Raw genomic sequence first — 18,094 nt, 5'->3', positions numbered from 1 at the left:
AGTTGAGAAAATGCGTTACATTGTTGCTAGTTTTTTTTTCTATTGCCAGAATTTTAATAGGCGAAGCCTTACTCAGTGAAAACTGTTTAAGGACGAACGTGGCACCCGTGTCTCGCCATGGAAATCTGTGGGCGGAAGGCGGAAACCGACGGGACTACGATATCCTGAAGTCGTGACGAAGATGTATTCAAGGCTCTAAAACGTGCTGCGAAGGCAATGGATAGCTCCTCTCCATGGTTCTTTCGTTAACATAAATGGCGTCGATCAATTAAGAGGAAACGAAGGGTAGGCTCAAGGTGGTGCACGGATTCACAACGGCCGAACAAATGTCGGAAGAACTTTTGCCACTTCCTTGATGACGTCATTAGAATGAAATAGGAGAACAAATAAAAATCACGCGATTCGTATGTGCGGGTACACCGGATGATTGTGGGATTTCCAAATTGAACCGAGCATGGTGTCGTTGCAGGCTGTCCGTCGCCTTTCGTCTGTACACCGCAAACCCTAGATGGAAGCTCGAGTGATGTTCACTTTTCCTTTTTTGATCGGTTCCTTTTGCGAGGTGCTGGGTTGAATATGAAACGTGCGAAATCGTTTTCATATAACATACAAAAATTCATACATTCACGATCACGACACGATCGCGATGTCGAGTGGCGAGCTGGATCCTGGATTCGTGCGGAGTTTCCGCTCAACTTGGGAAGACACCCCCTCATCCCATGCAGTACCTCATTCTATGCTGACAGCTCTTGGTCTAACACGAGGTGACTACCTAGATGTGAAGGCGTGGATATTTCTAGTTGCAAGAAAGTTGCAGTTTGAGAATGGGGAGCGTGCTGCCTTCAAGGTAAACTTCATTATAGATTGCATTCTGTATTTTCTTCTTCTAATACATCCATGCAGGCTTGTGAGGCACTTGCCGCTCTCTTCTCCGATCAAAGATGTTTCTCCCTGGTACAAGATGCACTAGTCAGCATACCAAAAGAAGATATTCCGCAGATCTTAGCAAGTTGTTGCTTGAAACTGACTGCTCAGGTAGGTATAGAAAACCTCAAATATCTTTTACGGAGGCAACTGACTTTTAGGGGGTACTGCCGCTTTAGTTTGAGTCACAGAATAACGAAGCCAATCACGAAGATTTCCTGGTCAGTTCCGTATATTTATTCTTCTCGCCATATTACATCTAAATTACGGCCAATATAGAAGATGATGAACCTTGAGCACGTCTGCGCCCCAACACTCTTGGCCTGGCTGGAAACCTCCGTATTTGCTTCTCTAAGTTCAACGGAGGGCTTTTCGTTTAGTGTACGCGCTGTACTTTTGCTACACGCGTAGCTCGTATGCGTCATTTATGTAGCTTTCACAGCAAGCAACTGCTCTGGATATTCTGGACTTTCTTCACATTGCCGGGCTGGAGTACTTGACAAAGCAACTATTCACTGTCCAACAAGAGTTTCTGCTTGACCGAGAAACCTGCTGCCGCCTGCTTGCTTTCCTGCACTGCAACAGCTTAATAGATTGCAGTAAGTGACTCCATCTCATGAAAACTTGCATTCACCTGCCCTTAAAATATATCTGCCTGGAACAGGACTACTCGCCCTCTCCGTTTTTATTTTTTCCTACAGCCGTCAACCAGCCATGCTGAGGGCAGCCTTGCGAGATATCCTGATATCGTTGCTCGGTCCCAATATTATTAATCTTGTAAGAAGTAATGCCGTATGTTGCCTTTATCTTCATTGTGTTTCATTACCTCTTGGCTTGCAGGCTGAACCTATTCTCGCTGCTCTTAAGCCTCGGCTGCTTGACGACATAAATGATCCAAGACTGGCGCTGAGGGCCTACCTAGTGGTAATGCATGTTACGCAACACCCCTCACACACCATGTCCCAATTTGAATATTGCAAATCAGGGCATCTATGGACGCACCAACGATTCCTCGATGAGCAAAATTAAGACACACTTGGATCTCGCGTTCTAGGTTTTGGTTCGTCGTTTCTGCAGCAATGTTTTTTTCAACATCCCTTGCAGTCAAGATGGACTGAGTGGGTATTGATCTTATTGAAGGAGGATTTACCTCGACAACTGATAGTGTCTGATCTGCTATCAGTGTTTGCTTGTGTGGATGCGTGGGCATAGAAAACAGATCGGGTGCAAAAGTGTAGCCCAGCAATTTGTTGCCTCACGCGTTCTCTTAGGACAAAAACAATATTTACCATGAAACTCCCATTGAAAAGCTCTTGCCTCAGAGCTAGCGTGTTCCTATGCAGATGATGATGCGTTTGTTACCGCACAGGTAAATGGGCAAATTTCCTTAAGAACCGATATCAGCCTACCCTCACACATTCTGCTCGGCATAGATATGCTTATGGAACAGTCAAGCATCTGATTTTTTTGGCAGCCCCACCATGCTATTTCTGCTTGATATGGCTAAGCCAATCAGATCAATTTGTTTTGACTGACTTTCTTAGTTGTGGCATCCCTATTCTGATATTGTTTGTACTATATGACAAGACACTCAGGACGGTGCTCACACTCAGAATGAGATGCACTATAGCAACTCCAGATATTGCTGACTGTACGCTGAGTTTCCGGAACTAAGATTAAACCAGCACTCGGTACTAGTTTTCCGCAACATTGGGAAACCTAGGCACAGTAGTAACATAGAGGCAGATAGAAACATATAGTGGGATGGCCGTGCATACTCGTGTGGAATGAGGTGGTCTTCGAAATACTCTCCTGAAGAGCCCGCGTTAAACCGAAAGGCCAGACCTATTCAAACACCACAACGGCCAGCAAATTGTTCATTTGCTTCCAAAACGTCGGAGACGGTGAAACTGCGGCACACCACGGCGGAAAGCAGCGCATATATATTTGGGCCTCAAACAAGTGGTGAACTTGACTGACAGGCACCACTTTTAATTATCTTAGAAGTACAAATATCCAGGAGATTCAAGTAGCCTCCTGCTAGTTGCTTGTCTCGACGAAGTCTGGCGGAATTGAATCTTATGTTTGCAGGGGCACCAGTAGTTTGACGCCCAAGGTATGTAGCCTCAAAAATTCGTGCATTTCGGAACATACAGTATCTAGTAATTTACTCCGAATTAAAATTTAATTATTTTCCAACATGAATTGGTAGTGTTAACTTGCGTGGAGATCGCGTGTGACAACAGCTGTCATTGACTCGAAGAGACGGCACCGGTGGTTGCTGCTTCGATACTGATGTGAGTATTCGTTTTCCCCTTTCTAGTCCCTCCAATTGAATCATTGTGAAATATTCGACAGTGAAATTAGCAACTCAAGTTTGTCATGTTTTTCAGAAATACTTCGGGGACTGCATGCTCTCCTGTCCCCTAGTCCTCCTCGCCTCCTGGCATTTGCGCCACCAGCACGGAAGCGTTAGCTTTTTCTACAGTAGTAAGATTCCAATCAGATCCGTGTGATACCTTTTTGAAAGCATCGAGGGATCCTGTGTCACTGTCTCCACGTACCTCTGCCATCTTCTATTTCCCAACAGTCCCTTACCCCGACATGCCGGAATGAAGCGGACGTATCGCGACATGGGGATTTACTCCTTAAATTCATGATTAGATGCCCCGCCATAAGATTAAAGCTAAAGTTCCCCAGACCTAAGGCTGAAACTTATGCAGAAGGTATGAATTTCCAGACTTTCCGCCTGTTTGATAATGCTAAACTGCCGTGGTGCCGCCAGTTCTGGGACGAACGAACTGATGGAGTAGTAGCCATGAGCCCCTGAAGCTGAATAAATAGCCCCAGTGGACAGGGTCCTTTTACGCAAAGGGATCTTGTTAGGCTGCTGTCCTGCAACGGGTTCCAGTACCAACGACCTCCTCCAATCATCCACTCCTGGCAGGGCTTCTATGACTGACTCAGGCTAATCATCTGATACGTCTTCGTGCGGTTCAGGCTAAATTTAACAATGACGGCAACTCAAAACGAGGAGAACTCCTCGCCGTCACCTCCCTGTCGTATAGTTGTTCATGCGGGAGAGCCATTCCAAGATGAAACACATACACCCGACGACCCTTTGCCGGTCCTCGGCGAAAAGGACCATGGCTCGCAGGAGCGGGTGGCAGCAGCCAATGAAAGCAACTTATTCTACCATGACAGCGGCGCTGCAGGTGGCCGCACCACCGTGAGCAACACCTGCAGCCGCGCTGGCAAGCCAGCACACCAGCTCTCGAAAAAGGGTACCGACACCATGACGGATCCTACCGTCCCTCAAGGGTAAGTGAGCAAGCTATGTCGACGTTCCTAAGTCTTTCATAAGGCATCAGAGCATCAAGGGCTCACGTATTTTGGCTGGTCAGGCGACGTGTAACCCTGACGACTGCTCCTGTGTTCATGCCACCATTGACGACTGATCTGCAAATCTAACGCGAATGGGACCTTGATTCTGCAGATACCTGAAGTACTGGGCCCTACGTGTTGGCCAAGAAGCCGCAGATATTCCTGAGAGCGAGGAGTTTGAAACGGCATATGCAATGAAGGCTCAGAGCCTCTTTCCATTCCGGTCGACGACAACTGAGTGGACAGTAAACACTGCAGGAGGTACGTTCAAATTAAATTAAGCCTTACTACAGCTGTATAAACAACTAGATGTTAAACAACGGAGTCCAGCAGTACATGATGCGCTTCTTCCTGCAGGATTCCTGGTACTGCTGATGCCGTGGGGCCCGGTAATGATGCTTTTTGGTTTATGCCTTGGTGGTCTCCTTGGCTTTGGATTTGCTATGGCTAATGACATGTGCCGCCTTCGGAAGAAAACGTCTGCAGCAACACAACAAAAGGTAGGTTGCAGAACGCTTGGCATCACCAAAACGCTGCAGCTATCCCAACAACAACGATCATGAAGATAACTTCCCGACAGCTTCTACTTTCCAATTTCTAGTTCTGAACCGCTCCTTTGTTTCTGATGCTTGCAGAAGAAGATTGATCACTTAATGCGCTGGGCAGGGTATCACTTCGCTAGCAGCAATGCGCAGCTGCAGCTCATATTTAAGGTCATCATGGAGTATGAGGTAACATAAAGAGCAGGCAGTGAAATCCACCAGAAACTGCACACTAGTGTCAGCAGCAACGATGCAAAACTGGGGAGTTTTCAATCAATTCCTGCTTGTTGGCTAAGTCAACGGTTAGGGCTGAGAAGGATGCTGCTGCTTCTTCTGTATACGTTGACTAAGGGTTATCTTCAGCTCACTCCACGTCATCTGAGCCGCATGCGTTAATTCTGCCAAAGCCACAGTTGCCGTGGTAAAGGCTGCAAGCCCTAGCACATGCATGTGTGTGGTATTTTGAAAGGTCCTAGCTCGCTTGGGAGATATATCTAAAACCGCTCGGGCGCAGCTGCGCCTTCTATACTCGTTCTTGTGAGTAGAGGCATCAATCATAGCCTGTTCAGCACTTTAGCTCTAGTGAATGGGCTAAGGGGGGCTTGGAGAAGCATAAAATGCAGAGAATTCAGGCTTCCACCAGAATCAAAAGCCAAGCCATTAACGAGGGTGCCATGTATGCAATGTGCTGCAGGAGCCGTGATGATGTGGGACACTGTCTTTGGCTGTACCTCGACTACTTTGAAGCGCACTATGAACACATGACAAGAAGCGAAATCTTCATGTGTGCAATGGTCTGCTACGTTTGCACACAGTGCGCCGGAACTTTAAGGTAATTTGAACTGCGTCTTCTTGATGCTCCCTAGCTCATTTGTTTTCTTTCCACATCCACGAGAGGCTGTAAAGTGATTGAAGGACCCTACAGCCAGAGACTCACATCTCCTAAATTACACACTACTGTAATTGCTGGGGGGCAAGATCGCTTGGTTTCAATGGGGAGAACTGGTACAAGTGGGATGCACAGTTTATTGGATGTTTGCTTTACATGACAGGAAACGGAACCTTCACCCTGTGGTGACGCGGATGATCCGCATGATGCACGATGCGGAAATTCAGAAAATATTCCAAAAATCCAAGACGCCAAACCCTAAACAGGCGAAACTCGTGAGTGCCGGGTACAGTTATGTGGGCAGGCATTCATAGTGCAACGGTCATTTCCCGTCCCATTGCACAATAGTCCTCTATTTTAATTTAGTTTGCTTTTTTTGAAGCAAAATGTGCTGAAATGTATCTCTACAGGACGAACAAACAGAGCGCTGCCTCTTCTATGCTGACAACAGCCAAGGGGTGCAGACATTTGTCATGAAGGGCGGAGACCTCCTGCAGTGTGAGTGGCAATGAGCGTTTACTGTATTTAAGCTTAAATAATGAGTCATGAACAGGTCATTAACGCAGCACAATCCAATGTTTTACGCTGCCTGATACAATGTCCACCCAACACCAGTGCAGCTTGAAGACACTGTAAGCAAAACGCAGCAGGCAACGACAAAGTGAAACCGCCGTGAATGCAGTGGGCTGCAGATCACGTGTAAAATCGATAAGCCGGTTGTTTTGTTGTGGAGCTGCTGCTGCAGCTCTTCACAATGAGTGCACAGCGGGAAGGAATGCAGAGTCGTCCGAGGGAAGTTCGTTTACAGATGCATTTTCGGGAAGTAATTTTGAATCCGAAGTGTCAAATGAAGTCAACGAAAAGGCGGACATCCTGCAGGAAACGCTTGCAGTGAGAACGCTTAGTAACTTTATAACGCAAGCGGGACCCCGCTGCCCGTAGACACTACTACGCTTGGCTTTAGGCCTTAGATGCAGTTGAAGTGGTCAAGAGGTAATGATTGACGGTCTAGATTCCAAGTCTTGCAGGGCACCGACAGGATTTAGGGATTACAGCTTAGAAGGCTGAGTTACGGTTTACAGCTTGGGTTTAGATAGCTACGACAGGGTTTGCGCAGTGCACGGTTTGCGCAATGCACGTAGGCACGCTTCTTCTGTGTTCTTAGCTGTTCCCCACTTCGCAGTCCGTACGACTAAGACAGAAGACTGTGTGTATTTGTTGAGTTGTTTATTCTGTTGAGAGACGCACACCAACATTCCAGTGCATTTATGCGTGTCGTGCGTGTATATGGCGCATCATTCCTATGTTTGCGTAAGCAAAATTACTTTATTTATATATCTCGTTGACATGACTGCGTGTGTATTACATACCACTTTGTAAGCAGTGCTTTCGTGGGTGGTTACAAATGATGGTTCTTGTTGTATTGCCTGGGAGCGATGCTCAGGGAGAGTTGCGCCCAGTGGAGAATTTCAACGTGGCATTGACGTATGGGGTGTCCCTGGAACGGGCTTTAGGGTGTACACTGGAAGGAACAAGTTCTCCCGCTACTGCCTCTCTTTCAAAGCAGCTCCCTCTTCCTCTTCCTTCTGCAAATGCAGTGAAAACGCACCGCCGAAAGACATCTTCTGTCATCAGCAACACAAGAAGTACATCAAGGGCTTCCCGACAACCCACGCCAACCCACATGCAGTCCCAGACACAAACACAGACGGAAGAGACAAAGGCAGAAGACAAGACCAAAGGTACGTTGGTATCAGAAACACACACGCACTCACTTAAGGGAGGTGAGGCTTAACCGTGCAGTGCCATCCGCAGACGAATGTATATTGTTACCATGACTGTATCTGTGGTGTCTTGAGCCACCGCCCTGGCTGCCATTCATGTCCTCTTTTTGCTAAATGACGCATTCGTGCGCTGTTTAATGTTGCTAGTCATGCGGTATATACTACTACGTTCGTAAGAAAGGACTGCACCCAGTCAACCAACAGGATTATCGACAACGAGGAAGGGCGAAGGGGAGCCAAACACACCGGGCGGCATTTAATACTTCCTCAAACTCGAAACCCCATAGCGAGAATTCCGAACCCTTAGAGTTAAACAGCCGAAACGTTTTTACTGACCATGTGTTGTTGCAGGAGAGGATTCCCAAGCCGTGGCAGTCGCTAAACCCGAAGGTGAGGGACGCTTAATTTCACGTGTGAATCAAATTTGCAGTCTTTAGTTAGGGGAGTTAATTTTTATCCGCGAGTTATGCATCATCAGAGCTAGTTTATACTAATACTGCAGCTGTTTCAAATTGGCTTAAGTGGGTCATATTATTTAGATTTCTTCTGGTAACCCATCTACCATGTGGACGCACCGTCAAAAGTGTCTTGTTGAAGTGTGTGTACTATGCTGTGGTAATGCGCTACACAACATTGCAATCCAGTCTTCCTGCCACATTGTATTGTGTTTTGTTGTGCTGAACAACGTCAGCACACCACAACCGCGTTTTCAGTCGAGCAACACTGCATTGTGCTGCACTGCATTGTATATTTCTTTCTGCTTATTGCCATTTGTGTATTGCACATCGTATCGTTGAATTATGTTCGTGCTTTTTGTGCAGCCCGTTTGTTTAAGAGCTACGAGGACTTGATAAACTTCGACATAACCCTGAAACACCAAACACCAATGTAAGGTTGCCACCTTACATCCTTCATTCCAAGCATGAGAATTTCCCTGAGGCAATATGCAACAGGATGGAACAAAATACATCAAAATAGAACAGAACGTAGCACACTCCATAATGACGCGTGGGATGACCCCTTCGGCCCGTGAAATGCGCCATGCTGCAAAGGAACACACGCCCACAGAAATTACCCCGGTTGACGATAGACAGTGTAGGAAAGGAAGAGACAAGTGTAGCAAAACAATGACACAGCATGGGCTCAACACAGGCGAATTCCGTGCTGTTGCTGTGTGCAGAGCTCCTTACGAGTTTCAGTTTTTGGAGGAGAAGGAGCCTCACGATCCCTCGGATCCTTCCTGGGAACGCACCGTTGACCAGGAGTTAATTCAGGTGTACAAATTCATTTCGCCCGACTCCCCGGTTGTTGTTGTCAAGGCTTACGCACAGTTCGACGGAATTCCCCTTCATGTGCTCAGCCGCCACATCAAGGATATCAAATGCCGCCTGGAATGGTCAGTTTATACGCCACAAAACTACGGATATTGGGTCTCTACGACACCTACTGCTTCTCCCATATATTCGGGTATATATGTCATTGATTTGTACTTAGGGACACGACGTTTGCTGACTACCGCGTGATAGAGGACGATGTTGATGGGTGTGAGATGATCTACTGCCTCATGAAGGCCCCCTTCCCTGTATCCAACAGGGACTTCCTTCAGGTACAATCCTATTCTCTGAATTATGCACGAATACCCTAAAATGATAAAAATTCGTAAGCAGTTCATCATTGCGAGTGCAGGGGGAACGTTCTTTTGTTTGCAGTGGAGGCGCACAATTGACAACCCGGAAGAGGGCATCGTTAAAATGATGTTAAGGTAGCAGCACCCACGTGCCTGGAACTCCTGAAGAGATGCCGCTGCTTTTGCTTGTTGCGGCAGCAGCCTCAAGGGCTGCAGAAGAAAGAAATAGTGCTCATAGTCATCCTTCCTGCCGCTGCCCTATAGTCGCACATCCATCCCCTACACGGCTGCTCACGCCAATCCAGAAGAAGCTTTCAGGCATTGCACTTGTGGCTGCAGGTCTGCTGATCATCCATCGGTTCCCGAGAAGTCAGGATGTGTGCGCGCGGAGACCCTAATGTCTGGTAGGCAAATTTTTGTGCAATCATTTATGAGCACGTTGCGATCTTTATAGTTCAAGGCTGATAAACAGATCTGCTATTGATGATTGATTCGCAGATTAGGAATATTTAATTTACTCCACATAGAGGTGTTAATTATAGGTGCAAACAGCATTCGCTGCAACTGAAATTTTTTCATGAAGGATATGGCATTGCTTAGAGCTTCAATGATTTTTATAATGGCCAAACGATTTCCTGTATGTAGGGAAATAGTGTACTGTAGATTTGTCGACTGCGCAGGACTGATGTCTGACAATCAGACCAAAACAGTTGACTCTGAGCAATAATTACACTTACTATCATCCATTACTTATGGATTATGGCCAAACGTATTATACCCATTGTAGCCCCTACGTAGACTTCCTAGGTTGCACAACGTTTTGCATTAAATGTTTGTTCAAACACTGTCTTGTCGTAGGCTATTTAATGCGGCGATGCCCCAATAACCCGAACTCCTCGACTTTGTTTATAGTGGCGCAGACCGACGTAAAGGGCCTCATTCCCAAGGTGAGCGAGTGACAGTCTGTAGCAATGCGCTGCCTGGTGAATGCTGGCTAACTAGTAGTTAAACGGATATATGCCATTTGATATATAAAACCAAAATTATACCCCAAGGACAACTAACAACCGTGTGTTGAACAGCACCAACACCCTGGATGGCACGTAAAGACAGAAGGCCGAACCGAACAACTTGATGGAGCATACAGAATGAAACAAAGGAATGAACAGATGTAATTGCATATGTATATGTATTCCGGTGTGGTGTGCTGCAGTGGCTAGTGAATTCAGCAGCAGCCAAGGCCCCGGTGGGTTGGGTTGATTCCCTTCGCCGCGCCTGCAGCCATTACATGAAGGAGCAGCAGCGGTCTTCGTGAAGGGCAGCAAATGTGTTAGGAAAATAAAAACGAGCTTCTCCATTGCAGAAGAAGCAAATTCACTATCTGTTGGGTATAGGAAATACTAGCACACGTTTGGCCTGACTGTGTGTGCATGGAATGCATCATATATGTGTACATTTGATAAAACAGGTATATTCGTATTCAGTATAATTAAGTACTACTATGCACGATGATCTCTGGTATTTGAGTAAATAAGTACATTTGACAGAGAAAAGGCCGGGCCAACTCTGGAAGGCAGTGTGCAGGAGGGGGACGGCCTCATGTGCTCTTTTTATAAACACGAACGCATCAGCACAACAATGAACGCTCTCACGAAATAGTTGTTCGATCAGTTCTGTAAAACACAGCAGAGTCGAGGTAATGGTCATCTCGTCTCTTGTCGAGAATCGACAACAAATATTTGGGGAAAAGGGCAGATGTCCTACCCTCCCTAAGCCTCCTCCGTCTGAAGGCGTCATAAACAAATTTAATTGAATTAAATACATTATTTTTATTTACAGAGTGTTTCTGTTTGGCAAGCCAACATTTTCCCCGAAGGGCTTCAGTCGCTAGCGTAGCGGCGAACCTGTATGTAATCATAACATGTATGCAAATGGATTATATGCGCATTTATAGTGTATGCACGCCCGCATATTTAGAAGTAAGCCTATTTAAATGTGAGCATGTTCCATACGCATGCAACAACAATGTGCATATAGTGGCATACATGCATTCTCCAAAGAGGTATTTACAAGAGACTGTTTATAAGCATGCTCCCGATCTTCATATTCAATCTGGAACTCTATCATGCCTGTATAGCCTTTAAGGGCCAAATCTCCTGGCATCCGAACTCGACGCTTCTTCAAAGAGCGACAGGATAAATCTACGTGAATACCCACGTATGGATGTGCATATATAACTGTAGATGTATATAGTTGTGCATATAGGTTTATATACATATATCTATGCATACACACACCCGGAGGTGCATATACGTACGCCAATCTGAACTATATGTACATGGGTCTGTTACTGATACCTAACTTCTGAAAGATCAAACGTACGGGCGAAGGTGGGAATGGAGTACACTAGCTCACAGTAATGGTCTTCCTGCAGTCGGAAGAGACATAAGCAAAATACATGCAGCAATGCCTCCGGAGTATATACGGTAGCAAGCGCATACGAAGGGGACAAGTCTGGAAGAAAGCCTGCTGTACAGCCCTTCCCGCTGTTCCTATTTATCGCATGTACATACTCGGCGTATTTACTCGTCATCCCCTTCTAATGGGCCCACTGAGTGGGACTCCAGGCCTCAAAGGACTTCTGCTCATGCAATGGCTGCGTAGGAGCTACCTACCGCTGCAAGCCACAAGCCCGAGCTTCCCCCCCAAATCAACGGTCGCCTCTGAACAAATTGAAGTGCCCCATGCAGTATCTAGTGCTGTTGCTGCTGGTACTGCATCACTACTCGGTACACGGTAAAAGGGCCCTGAAAGAACATCCAAATTGAGTCAACTCCCACATCCCAGCTCGACACCGTCACCAGAAGGTGCAGGGTGAGTCTTAATGGGAAGCAGAGAATAAACGGGCATTTCAAAAGTGCCCATGTTCGTGCGTTTTTATATAAATACACACCATGTACATATTCAATATCCACATGTATAAAGCATATATGCATAATGTACACGTGTACATTTATACTGTGCATGGGAGTTTTCCTCAGTGTTACTCCGAGTCCCAAAGCCCAAAAACGGAAGCCATGTGGGCAAGCAGGGTGGCGGTACAGGAGGCTTTGAGTTTGAGCAGCAGAAATGTCAACAGCACAAAGAGCAATGCGCTGCCTCCGAATGTGCACAGCCCAAAGATTGTATAAAGCAGCATACAGAAGTCTCCGCTGTACAGGCGCCTGAACACATACCCGAATTCACAAGCAGTCTGCGCAGTTGATAACCCATCTACCTGGGGTATACTTTCCCTTCCTTTGCATTTCCCTCCTTTTCTGCATTTCTACGGCGCAGTGCAACACAATGCGTTTTGTGCATGCCAACAAAGCTAAAAAGCACGCAAGAAAGCTGTTTAGCTGAGCGCTGCAGGTTTTCTTATCAATTCATCTATATGTTAAATCAAGAAATCAGTTAGGGAGGCTCAGCGGTGTTAGTGCAAATGCCGCCTTACACCAAGGACACCATAGACGTCAGGAATTCGTGAGCCTCCAGCTGTTGAAGCGGGAGAAAGTTCTGCACGCACATAAGGGGAAATCGATATTTAATTTAGTTTCGGTTACTCCATATAGCTCCCTAGACAAAACTGCAGCTAGTATGCATCTACGTATTGCTGGGGTTCCACAATAAACTGCACTGCAGGCGGAAGATGAATTCACACAACAAGATACATGCAGCCTGGGATGTTGCAGTAAACTTGAGGGGCAGAATAGTAAGCCACGGATCCATGTCTTTCTATACCCAGGTAGATGTCTGCACACTCGCTGCTATCTTTGCACTGCGTGCATACGTTCTCGTTGCATCGCCGGAATTCGAGCACTACTAACTCACCGCTTTGAAGTGCAGCGTGAGGCCCGGAAGGTCCAGCAACAACAGACAATTCGCTAGCCCCAAGGCTGCCATTGGGGGGATGTACTGAGGGGCAGCGGGCCTCCTGAGAGACTCCTGGCGCCTGCTGATTTGTCCCTGGCTGTCGGTGCCTTCCTGCAAGAGAGGGAAACGGCTGGAAGCCTCAGAGAGTCTGCCGGAGCTGGAAAGGGGCTCCAACGCACGGGGTGTATGCGCAGCTGGCGGTTGTTGGTGTTGCTCTCCGGAGTTCCATCCTGCAGTTGTAGTTGCCTCACAAGATGAAACCGTGAACGAATCGCATGCTCCGGAATCCATGTCCCCTTCGGCTGAGCTGTACGAATACTCCGCGCTGTTCTGCCCGCTCTGTCCTGGCGCCACCAGTGGATCCTTGCAAACACCACGAGGGGCCCCCAGCTCATCTAAGGGTCGTTCTGCCTGTAGCAACAGCGTAGCAGGTGCTGTACCCCGCCAGCTGGCCTGGCAGCTGCTGGACGTCTGGTGTGAATTGCTGCTGCTACTGCCACTGGTGCTGTCTGTGCCCAAGTCACAACACGTTATTTCCACTCTCCTTACTGGAGAGACAGTCGTCCCCCTCCGCACGACGCCCCCTAACCTCCCTCGGACTCTGCGGAGGTGACAGAGGGCCCCCCGAGCCCCCTTGGCTACACCCGATAGGCACAGACGACCGCATCTGAGCAAACGGCGCTCAAGAGATGCGAGTGGAAGACATGTTGACGGCTGTAAAGGGTCAAAGCAATCACCAAAGGCACAGCTCAACAGACACCGTAGCTGCAGCACGAACGGCAACGCCCCCACAGTGATAGATACCGTAAAGCCCGCACAGAACAGCAGAGGAGCCGGCAGCACCAGCGTATGCAACAGGAATAACAACTCCAAAAAGCTGCAGACACGGGAGGTTGCAGAAAGCGTGAAGTGCGCCAACGTGCAGAAGGGACTGGGGGAAAACTGACTGCCCATGGGCCCGCTGTTGCTGGGGACAGGGTTCACCGCTTTGAGGTGATAATACACCCCAAACTCCGCGGATACCAGCAGCACAGTGAAAACAGCCACAAAAATGAATTCCCCGGACCCAGGAAGCAGATTGTCTGCATGCAGGGTCAGGACGCTACGGATTACCACTGCCGCTGCTCCCCAGAAGGCAAAGAAATAACACCAAGCGAAAAGCAGCACTGCACGGGCGCTGGAAGGAGTTAGGCGAGTGGTCAGGGGTGGAACATCGTCAACAGAACCGTCCAGGCCCAGCTCCACCACCTCTGCATGCGACAACACATCGTGCAGCAAAGACCGCCGCGTGCCAGCTGCAGCAGGAGTAGACATCCTGCCGACCCCTCATGATACACTGAGAGATTCCACGGGTGAAAACGGCACGCAGGTCGCCTGCTGCCCTCAGTGGGGGCACAGTGTTGGAGCTTCTGCAGTCTCACTCAACGCACGGCCCCTATACCAACCCCGATTTAGTCCAACACAAGCCACGCTAACGAGCGAATATACACTTTATTCCTCCATAGTTTATACTGCAACAATTGTCAACATCAACTAGCCGTTTCCGAACAACTCAAGGGTGTCTGTCTGGCATAGCAGCAAGGGAAACCTGTCCAGGGCGGGTGGTAGCTGCCCTACAGCTGCTGCGAGGCCTACGATTACTTGGATACTACAAAAGATAATGCGGTGCTTGAAAGAGCAAAAGGAAGAAAAGAAGACGAGCAGTGCAAGTTACGATCGGCAGCCAAGTGTACGCGTCGATGAGTTGTGCTGCATGCCGACCCAGAGGTGGCCCGGTGGTCGGACAGCAGCCAAAACGGTTTAATGCTATAAGAGAACTTCGTAACGAAGAATCAAAAATGTGTGGAAAGCATTAAACAGAAATTATATGCATTTAGAAGACTCCTTCTTTTGATTGGCTAACATCGTCGGCCGTCAGTTGTTGGACAGCAAACGCATGTTTTCTGCACGGGGGGAGGGCAGCTGTCACATCTCCCCAGATAAATGAATCTTTTAGTTCGAAAAACACTTTACTGAGATGTGAAGGAGCATGATAACACCACATTAACATGGATTGCAATCGGAGGCTGCCAACTGGCACTGGCTCCACATGACAACATATGTTCAGTTTCTTGAGTTGCCTTTGGTTTTCTGCAGTGTGACGGTCGTCCAAATCCATAGGAACACGAGACAGAGGAAAACGTATGATTGGATGCAATATATAGTGGGGCTCCGTGGCTGTTGACTGAACTTCGGGTGAGACTGCTGTTAACGGGAAACAGGATGCTCAGCCTAGTTGAGCTTCTGAAGGCCGGAAACAGAGGGCGACGTAAGCGTGTAGCATATGCTTACAGTATTGCTGCATGCCTCGAAAGGGATACGAAAACATTCATACTTCGCAGGAGTTGCAGCATGCATCGTTGACTGTATTTCTTCTTCAATCTGCGGAGGTTGCCATTACCTCGGAACCGAACTAACGTTTTCCTAGTTAGTTAGTTCTATGCTGTGAATTGGACAGCAAGCAGGTTTCCTGGCATCAGGCAGCCCCTTGCTATTTAGTGAATCTTGACTCTCCTGTCAGCTTTGCCTGCAACCTATTTTCCGGACTTTACTGTGATAAGTCCCTTAGAAATGATGTCTCGGAAAGACAGTCATCACGTAGAGGATGTATTTCCCCGTCCTTGCCTTCCGCGCATCGGGGCTGCGCATGGGGCCTGCTGGCTCCTTCGTCTAGCGGCGATGCTTCCAATCCTTGTAGTGTAGGGGACCCACGTGCTGTTGGCACTGGTCACAAGTGCAATCTTTCGCTGCTTGTTCGCACCTACACCTCAATCCTTTTATCTCGACGCTCCATTAGATTTTTTGGCTACTTTTCCCACTGCATTGGATAGATGCTCTACGTATATTGCGTTCGTCCCAGGGCGATGACTTGCCAACTTGTTAACCGGTCTCCACGGATGGTGAACAAATCCTGGTTTGGCTACATTACTGGACTTGTAGAGAGGCTAAAAGCTTTGCAAAGATGTGGACTATTCTCCAGTCTAATAGTAGTAGGGGAAAACCAAAGTTTCCCCACTTTTGGGCCATGCCACTCCACCACTAGTCAGTTGTTCCCACTAGGCCTCACGGCAGCATATATGGGCTTAGCCTACCGCGCCTGCAAGGCTGGTCATAGATGCGGTGCTACTATGAGGAAACATATTCCACTGCAAGGAGCGAGTGTATCGTAGAGCCCTTTTTAGGTACTAGACCCAAAATGAGCTTACCCACAATCCACTCACGGGAATTACTAACGGGGGCCAAAAGGGTCTGTGACTGGTGCACATAAAAGACTCCCTGTTACGGCTCGCAGCAAACCCTGTCGCAACTGCTGCTGCAAAGGCCACGTAATCAGAGTTTTCGACAGTACCTGAGGACTACCGCGCGCTGTAGAGTAGGGATAATTGGGGTAGTGCTTTGTTTACAAGAACCCGGCATCCCTCCTCCTTCTTCAGGTGTCCGGAGAGAACGGGCAGTGTGCTTGTAACAGCGAAAGTGGAGGCAGCCTGGGATGGTGCTAGGCACCTTGTGGCAAGTCATACTGCAACGCAGCCTCACGTACAAGCACAGCAACGCCTCCTTCAATGTAAGCAGTGATACTGTAGGTGATTGTTCAATATTTCCGTTATTGCTTGCAGCTTCCGTCCTAAACCCCAGTAAGTAGTGTTCACACGCCAACTTCGGCGGGCTATGTTACCCCACAGCGACACACACGCACACACACACCATATGCAATACCCCAGCGCTCCTTAAAGCATGCACGAACACTGTAAACAATTGTTAAATACGCAGTTCGACCTCAGTTGCCCGTTTCCTCGCAGGCTGGAAAACATGTACCAACTTAGACAGTCCCTGCTACATTTCCCAGACCATGCTGGGTTTCGCCGTAGAAAACGATGGGTTTACATGGTTGCCGCAGTTTTGCACAGACGTAATGCGAATTTACTTTGACAATGACTCGACTTATACTACCTGTTACTTGCAAATATGTGCTTGCTAGCCAACATGTTGATCGGAAAAAACGCTGCAGAGTGTGGCCTGCAACAGGGTGACTCTCGGAAGTTCGACACAGAACGGCAAACCAAAGGGGTAAATCATGGGTAGCAGCCCTAATATCCGGAGTCTCTGAAAATAACAGGCGCAAAATAAGATAAATGCTTCAAAATTATTCAGGGTGTTCAAGCATAGTCCTTCCTAGTGCGCTGCAGCATTGGCAGCTGACGGGCCAGTGGGTTGTTGAGATCAGCCATAGGAAACAGGAGGAAGGCGCGGGGTGCGTTATATCCTGGTAAGTCGAAAAGACCACGCAGTACACAGAGGTAAAACGCATAAGAAATGATTTTCAATTTGCTGATGGGCCTTCAAGGAGCGTCGAAAGTGCTGGACAAGTCACCGTTGCTGCTTGCAGTAGCTGCGGCGCGCTGTTGCAGCATGATCAGACGGTTGCTGTGTAGCCCGGGGCTGCGTGGTAACTCTAGTGTCTCTCATTTCTTGCATTTGAATCGATGCAAATTGGCCTTCTGGCAATAACAGAAGGCCTAGCGCCGCCTTAAAACGGCTTTCACAGCATCTAATCAACAGCGTTGTGGAGGACTGCAAGAGAGCTGATCGCGGCACTGCCTGCTGCTACCCCTCTGTCGCCTCCCGCAGCTTGGCGGTCAATTTCCATGCCAGCTGCTGGTGGGTCGAATTCTCGTTGGTTGCCTGTTAATTGATAAAAGGCTAAGAACATCTGAAGAGACTCGTAGGAACAACTACCTGCAGCACATAGTCGCCCCTTAAAGCCGCCGTAGGCGCCCGACCGCAAGGGCAAGGGCACTTGAATGGGGCGCTGTTGTTCTGGACGCTAGGAGACCTGTCTTCGAGGGGTCTATGTTTTTCAGCTCTTCTAATTACCGCCTCCCAAATCCCCTTCTCCTCACAGACGCCCGCCCAACGCAGATCACGTCGCTTTCAATTCAGGCCTCAGCGGCTCCCGAAGGTCCCTATACACCCGCCCCCCACCCCCACGGTC

The 18,094-nt window shown here is 48.1% G+C and overlaps 4 protein-coding genes across 4 annotated transcripts; 2 read left to right on the top strand and 2 right to left on the bottom strand.

The window, feature by feature from the left end:
* Nucleotides 1-646: 646 nt before the first annotated feature.
* On the top strand, nt 647-1,953 carry EMWEY_00036900 (hypothetical protein, conserved; the record flags this gene model as incomplete). The annotated part of the gene is made up of 3 exons (XM_013482186.1): nt 647-847; nt 1,116-1,145; nt 1,765-1,953. 3 exons carry the CDS (start codon nt 647-649, stop codon nt 1,951-1,953), a joined length of 420 nt encoding a protein of 139 aa, XP_013337640.1.
* A 1,984-nt stretch (nt 1,954-3,937) lies between these two features.
* On the top strand, nt 3,938-9,414 carry EMWEY_00036890 (phosphatidylcholine transfer protein, putative; the record flags this gene model as incomplete). Its single annotated transcript, XM_013482185.1, has 15 exons — nt 3,938-4,245; nt 4,421-4,569; nt 4,666-4,808; nt 4,944-5,039; nt 5,320-5,387; nt 5,545-5,682; nt 5,903-6,014; nt 6,150-6,237; nt 6,485-6,630; nt 7,124-7,481; nt 7,875-7,913; nt 8,345-8,411; nt 8,704-8,919; nt 9,018-9,129; nt 9,349-9,414. The coding sequence occupies 15 exons, from the start codon at nt 3,938-3,940 to the stop codon at nt 9,412-9,414; spliced, it is 2,106 nt and encodes a 701-aa protein (XP_013337639.1).
* A 2,779-nt stretch (nt 9,415-12,193) lies between these two features.
* EMWEY_00036880 (hypothetical protein, conserved) lies at nt 12,194-14,376 on the bottom strand (the record flags this gene model as incomplete). The annotated part of the gene is made up of 3 exons (XM_013482184.1): nt 12,194-12,374; nt 12,644-12,705; nt 13,021-14,376. The coding sequence occupies 3 exons, from the start codon at nt 14,374-14,376 to the stop codon at nt 12,194-12,196; spliced, it is 1,599 nt and encodes a 532-aa protein (XP_013337638.1).
* Nucleotides 14,377-17,650: 3,274 nt separating this feature from the next.
* Nucleotides 17,651-17,838, bottom strand: EMWEY_00036870 (hypothetical protein; the record flags this gene model as incomplete). Its single annotated transcript, XM_013482183.1, has 1 exon — nt 17,651-17,838. A coding segment is annotated over one exon (188 nt), but the record flags the coding sequence as incomplete, so codon positions are not given.
* Between the last annotated feature and the right edge of the window lie 256 nt (nt 17,839-18,094).

The sequence above is a fragment of the Eimeria maxima genome, genomic scaffold (assembly GCF_000499605.1).
Source record: "Eimeria maxima Weybridge genomic scaffold, Emw_scaff542, whole genome shotgun sequence".
Lineage (NCBI taxonomy): Eukaryota > Apicomplexa > Conoidasida > Eucoccidiorida > Eimeriidae > Eimeria > Eimeria maxima.
The sequence above is the reverse complement of the archived record's forward strand: the minus strand, read 5'-3'. Positions and strand labels throughout refer to the sequence as shown.